Consider the following 6,860-nt stretch of genomic DNA (forward strand, 5'->3'; position numbering starts at 1 on the left):
CGCAGCATGATTTGACAAGAAATTACTATATGATGCTGCTTTCCTGAGGGACAAATTCCATACCTGTATAGTGACAGTGCAGAGGCAACCCTCATGGCTGGCTGCCTTTAGCAACACCTTCAGGCTCAACTATACACACGTCTAATAAAAATGCAATATTATTTGGAGGGCAAAGAACAGGACTAATTTACAGAGAAGGTTAGTTATGTATGAAAAGCTTCTCTTGGTTTATTTCAGAAAGGCTCTTTGCGATACCACCTGAGTGCGTGAAACAGAAGAGCAGGCATGCTTCACACCAAGAGCTATTCCTCTGAAACCAGCAGCCAGGCACCATATGAAACACCAGCACTATCTGACCTTCAGAAGCTGTTCTGGTTCAGAGGAGGGTCTGACAATCATTTGGATCAAGTCTGGCCAAACCTATTCCTGGGAGACGTGTAAGAGGATATTGTATATTATGTTGTTACTAGCACACTAGAGAGAGATGGAGGGGTGTAAAGGTGGTTAACAGTGAGATGTAAAGCTATGCTCACATCACAGGGTTCCAAAGCCAAACACCATGACAGTCAGCCTCAAGTGGTTTGGATGTCATGAAAAGCTTGACATGTACACGTATAACTTACTCCTAGTCTGCCTGAGCTGTGCTTTCTACATTCCATGGATCACAATGGATTTTAGCAAGATAAACTTATTTATTATTTTTATCATGGACATTGACAACTGGGTCTTGGGGGGCTTTATCTCCTCCAAATATTTAGGGTTTGCATTTATAAAGGAAACAGTTTAAAACACAAGCTCATTTATCTCACTGTATTAGAAGTGGACTCATTTAGTTATGGCACAAAGCTACTCCAAGTGATATTCAACAGCTCTTATTTTATTATCTTTTAACTCTAGGTACTCCAAATAAAAAAAAAGTGTCTATTCCCCTCTGTATATAATAGTACCTAGAAGGCCCCAACTGAGATCGCTATCTCATTGTGCTAAGCACTGTACATATACATGCTAAGAGAGAGTCCCTGCCCTTAAGACCTTATTCTCTAAATAAGACGGACAATGGGTGAGAAAGGAAGTATTATTATGCCCATTTTACAGACAGGTAACTGAGGTACAAGAGGTTCAGCCTCAGGAGTCAGAATGAAGAGAGGACAAAGACCCATAATTATATGGTAGGGGGGCCCCACAGATGCAAACACAGAATTTCTTTTACCAGCTTATAACTAAATATCAAAACATATTGCACAATTACTTTGTACTTGTGGCAAAAGACACATTGCTGAGCTACTTTGCCTCTCTGTATCAATCACCAGACAGACACTTCTGTCTATTTGTCTAAATCGCTTTTCATCCGAGGATCTTAAAGTGCTTTAAAAACATCATACAAACATCACCACTTCCTTGTGCAATAACTTTATCCCCATTTTACAGATGGGAAATCAGGGAGGCCTGCAGAGAGGAAATGACTTGTTCAAGGTCACACAGTGAGTCAGTGTCAGAAACAGGAATGGAACCCAAGAAAGAATGGCTATTTTCAATAACTGCAGGGCTTTGAGATGTTTTGTTCACATGGAGCCCACTTCATGGGGCACATGCGTACCAGAAGTGGGATCGGTGTGGACAGTCAAAGGAGAATCCTAACTACTATCCTTTGCTCTAACCACTGAACAACATTCCCAGTGATTAACTACAAGGAAGGAGTTACCTGAACAACTGGTATCTCACAGGCTGGTCTATACTCATGTAGCCCCTTCCCTGAAGTGTGGCTCAAACCTTCTCCCTTCTCTCTCCATGCTGCTTGCCATCATCAATATTAGGAGCTGGTTCTTCCTTCTCCTTGCACAGGTTGGGTCCTGGGTATTTTCTGGCGTGTGGTGCCTCTACCCGAGGTGACTCCTCACTGCCCCATGCACAGGGGTGCTTCCCTTTGAGAAAAATCAATACAACTAGCTGGCAAGGACTGTGAAGCCCAGTACATGAGGGACAATGAAGTACATAAACAGAAACCCCAGAAAAGGAAGAACACACCTAAAAGAGCAGCATAACAAAGGGGGGCTTTACTGGAACAGGAAAATAGAATTGAGGGAAGGAAAGGGTTAAGGTTAACTAATAAGTACTAAACATTAATAAACAAACAAATCCCTCACCTCCCAACACTCACAATTTATCCCAACCTCCAGCTCCCATCCTGGCATCTTCCCAGGCACATGGCATCCTGAGGTTGAATCCTGAGAAGGAGTGTTGCAGCACTGTGATATGGGCAGGTTTAGATAGAAGTCAGCTTACTTTAATTCTTCATGCCTGGCTGGGCCAGGATCTTCTCTGGACTCATACCAGGCTTGCTGTTTCCATGGTCTAGAATCCGGGGGGGGGGGGGTCTTGGCTGGCTCTCAGTAGCTGGCGCCAGGTCGTATCTCTCTCTGGCTGGGTGCTGGAACGGCCCAATCCATGCAGCTAGATCTCACAGCAGAGCAAACACTTGCTTTGGGGGCAGTGGGCGCTGTGCTGTTTCTTTCCCACTTTCCAAACTCAAAACTGAAATTAAACCTATCTGTGTGGAGTCAGGCTGTCCCCGGCTGGGGGCGTGCAGCCCTGGCTTGTCACTGGTCCAGTGGACTGCCTCCGTATTAGCCTCACCAGTAATTTCTAGTTCTTTCTGTCCCCACCCCTGACTCCATGCGTGCTGGGAAATGGTGTCAAAGGGCTCTGGTAGTTGCTTTAGTTGTAGTCCTTTTGGTAGCACCCCCTAGGGGAGAGGCTCTCAAACTGGGGGGTGGGACTCCCTGGGGGGGCATGGAATGTATTTGTGGGGGAGGGTGAGAAGCTTTAGGAAAAAGAAAACTTACTGCACACATTTTATCCACAGCAATGTGTAACTAGAAAAGCTGTTTCCTCCAGACATATCAGGTCCTCAGATGGCGCTGTGCATTTGACTCTAGATGGCGCTGTGCATTTTGATGGATTTCTGTTAAGCTTGTATAGCATTATACAAAGTCGTTGCCACCTGTACCTTAATCGGTTTGCTGTCATTTAATTGTAAGCATTTAATTGTAAGCATCGACCATTACAGTTTGAATCAATGCCTTACTGTTTTTAATATTCAGTGAGAGTTGCATGTTGGTTTTTTTTAAATCAATATATGTACTTGTGTGGTGGGAAGGAGGGTGTAAACTACTACAGACACAAAGAAGGGGGCGCAGTCAAATTAAAGACCCACTGCCCTAGCGGCTCAGTCCGGTGATCCAGCAGCGGGCAAACTCCAAGTGGTGGTTACAATACCATCTCACATTCTTCAGTAGCCATCTCTCTAAGACCAAGGCACTATGGACTAACACAGTTGTCTGTTAGCCATTCACTGCCCTGTAAAGCGAGCTGCAGTGCTTGCATTCTTCCCCAGGGTGAGTGGGCACTCACATTAAACGGCGCTATTTGAATGCAGAAAGTCAGCAATGATCTCAGTGAAACCTTCATCATCTTTCAACAGCTGGGCTGCTAGAAGTAAAGCAACTCTTCAAAATCTCAATATTACTCACATCCTTAATGCAGCAGATGGGCCATACAGTATCAACACAGGAGCCAGATATTACAAAGATCTGCAAGTAGCGTACCACGGAGTAGAAGCGTTCGATGACCCTTCCTTTGATTTAAGTATCTTTTTCTATGATGCGGCTAATTTCATACACAAAGCCTTACACACACCAGGAGGTAAGAAAGGTGTTTGATATTATGGGGAGCATGTGCGTAAATGCTTTGCTGAATGGAACCTATTGCTCTAATTCAGACTATTTCAGTCAATTAAGCCAGAGAGGCAACATGAACTAGTGGACTGAGCCAAGGATGGAGGGCTTGATCCAATGCCCACTGAAGTCACTGGGATTCTTTCAAATCACTATCAGCATCATGGCCTAGTTGCTAGGAACTTTTAGGTCTAGTTGTTCCCTCTGATCCTGACTGGCTGTGTGGTCTTTGGCAACTAGTCAATGAGGATCTTATCCTAGGATGTACTGATCACCCTCCACTTCCTCCTCAGCGCCTCACAGGTCTGGGCCATCAACTGCTTTGCATCTCAGATTCTCCACAAGTAAAATGGGGAGAATAGTCATTTACCCCCTTGCAAAGGTGCTGCAAGGGTTCATGTTCATACAGTACTTCGGAAAGGTAACGTGCTCTCTAAGTGTAAGTATAATTAGAAAAAAGAAACCACCTGGTGTAGCAACAAAGGGGGAAATAGAGGTTTGCGCCTGACTGATGCTTGGAAATAACATTTCATAATCCCAATAACAACTAAGGTGTTAACATTTTATGTTCTGTGGAGTGCAATATTTTTCATCTTTCCCCCATTTCAAGAGAGGAAGAGTTAAAGTGTTTTTGTTTGCAGCAACCGTTGGGGGCACAAATTTCAATCATGAGCCAGGGGGTCTGATCTTTAATAGCTTGGCTAAGGGCCCCAAAGCACCATGGGAAAAGAAAGTCCTCCTCTGTATACCTCTGGTGAGGTCATACCTAGATTACTGTGTTCAGTTCTGAGGCACCTCAATACCAGGAAGATTATCAGAGGAGTTTCAGAGCAGAGCAACAAAATACATAAAGGGACAGGAGGGTTTGACTTGCGAGGAAAGATTAATAAATAGTTTGGCTGAACAATAGCTAGGAGAGTGGACATGATAGAATCCTACAAGTGCATGAAGCTTGCAAACCCTAAGAGGAGTGAAATTGCCTTAGAGTACAACCTAGGAGTAATGAGGTGACAGTAAGAGAGAAAAAGGTTAAGCAGTATTAGGAAAAACTTCTTGTCCTGAGAGCTATTAGTCTGTGGAATAGTCTCCCACAGAAATTGATGGACTCTCCCCTGATTTGAGATAATTAAAGCTATTCTGGAGAAAGCTATAGACTAAACCTGCTGGATTATAAATCTTTTTTCTATGTCTAATTGCCTTGGTTTGAGGAACATCTGAACCACTTGGCCTACAAAATGAAGTCAGAGACTTTTATTGTGAGATTTGAGGTACTTCCAAGTTTAAAAGTTTCATATCCCATTACCAACCTCCTGATGGTTTTGCCTAACAAGGTGCCAGGCAAGGATAACATGGAGGTCAAAATCACCTATCAAGAGGATACTTCCTTTAAGACCAGTGTGGAAACCACAGATGTGGGAAGAGTTCAGCACTTGGGTTACAGAAAAAAATAACGGTGATAACACTGCACTTCTCACTGGAACGCTTTTAAAATATTCAGTAGTTAAGCCTCACTTCACAATTGTTGATGTACAGTAGGTAACATACACATTTTACAGCCAGATGATATATAATTGTTCTGCATATCAATGTAACTTGCTGAAGGTCACCATTACGGCCGGTTGAAAATTTTCTGATAAAATTGTTTTCATGGAAAACAACTTTTTTCACAAAAAGCATCCACCTTCTGCAGAAAGTTTCAATTTTTTGTCAAAAAAACAAATACCTGAAAACAAAATATTTTGATTTGGAAATGGAAGTTGTAATTTGGTTTCTTCGTGTCCCCATTGTCCTCTGTAGGTCATGCTTCCAGCTGGACTATATCTCCCATGATGCAACATGGCCAGGGACTCCCATGATGCACCACCTCTCTTCTCCAAGATGGGTGACCATGATGGGAGATGTAGTCCAACCAGGGAGAAATGGGAGTACAAGGCATTTAAACTACAACCCCCCTGAGATGCTTTGGTAGCCTTTCCAAATTGAAATATTTTATTTTGGGGGCAAAATATTTCTGTTTCTGGCCAAAACATTTCAGCATTCAAATTTTATCCAAAATTTATCATAGAAGAAAAACACCATTTTTCAACTATCTCCAGTCATAGTGAGTCCATAGCAGAACCAAGATTATCATCAAGGACTCCTGATGGCCAAGCTCTTGCTGTAAGATCTAGATCCCACTCCCTTCCGGCATACGTTTAGTAGTATACCTATTGCTGTTACTCATATATGGATGATCAGAGAGCTTCAGTGTCCCAAACCAACAGCACCTCAGGATGCGTTAACAATCAGGGAAAATCTGGCTATTTATTGTATTTATTGATTCTGGCTGTTTTGACCCGTCTGGGTCTTTCTTACCTTGCAAGTTCTAAAGCCCACTGGGCACATGTTGTCTCATTTATTTGCAGGTAAAGTGTTCGTTTACTGTGCCATGGGGATAAGCCGCTCTGCATCTTTAGTGCTCGCTTTTTTAATGATCCATGAAAACATGACGCTTGTGGAGGCTTTAAAAATGGTGAATTCTCACAGAGAGATCTGCCCAAATACAGGATTCCTGAGCCAGCTCCGAGACCTGGACATCAAATTAAATGAAAAGAGGAAAGGAGTTAGAGAATCTGCCAGCAAAGAACCATAATACAGAACTGCACAGAAAGTGGATGCAACACCATCAGTATTTTCTGGATCTCTTTTAAAATGAATTATGTTTTCCAAACCAAGGGCGTAAACTGAAAATGCAGCGTAACACATATTCTATATGTAAATGCTTATTTGACTTTATTATCTTTACATTGTATAAAGCCTATCTAAATTCTACCTGCAGCTCAATTGGCTTTGGTATTCTTCACTCACTGCCCTCAACTGTTGTGAGAAATAGCTGTAAACTGTTAAGCAGCTGCCAAGCTCCACCCCAGAGGTGGCTGCATTTCAGTGATGCATGACATTTATATTAGTCTGTGAAGTGTTAGGATTCTTTGGGGGTGAAAAGTGCTTTGTTATTATATTATTTGTACTTCAGTGTGCCTACAGGCCCCAATCAGGGCTCCCATGGTGCAATATATGTTTAAGATTGTTAATGTTTTGAGGTTTTAATGTTGGCATCTGTTTGTTATAGGTTATAACAATTTGTGC

The 6,860-nt window shown here is 42.6% G+C and overlaps 1 protein-coding gene across 1 annotated transcript; it reads left to right on the forward strand.

Moving 5' to 3' along the window:
• Window positions 1–285: 285 nt before the first annotated feature.
• On the forward strand, window positions 286–6,366 carry LOC135881463 (dual specificity protein phosphatase 13B-like). Its single transcript, XM_065408125.1, has 3 exons — window positions 286–437; window positions 3,482–3,702; window positions 6,140–6,366. Exons 1-3 carry the CDS (start codon window positions 286–288, stop codon window positions 6,364–6,366), a joined length of 600 nt encoding a protein of 199 aa, XP_065264197.1.
• The last annotated feature ends 494 nt before the right edge of the window (window positions 6,367–6,860 follow it).

The sequence above is a fragment of the Emys orbicularis genome, chromosome 7 (assembly GCF_028017835.1).
Source record: "Emys orbicularis isolate rEmyOrb1 chromosome 7, rEmyOrb1.hap1, whole genome shotgun sequence".
Taxonomy (NCBI): Eukaryota; Metazoa; Chordata; order Testudines; family Emydidae; genus Emys; species Emys orbicularis.

Excerpts from the sequence above, each read along its gene's own strand:
- LOC135881463 (XM_065408125.1), top strand. The coding sequence starts at position 286 with ATGCTTCACACCAAGAGCTATTCCTCTGAAACCAGCAGCCAGGCACCA. Across the intron at positions 438-3,481 it reads AACCTATTCCTGGGAGACGT|CTGGGCTGCTAGAAGTAAAG; the intron begins GTAAGAGGATAT and ends ATCTTTCAACAG. Across the intron at positions 3,703-6,139 it reads AGCCTTACACACACCAGGAG|GTAAAGTGTTCGTTTACTGT; the intron begins GTAAGAAAGGTG and ends ATTTATTTGCAG.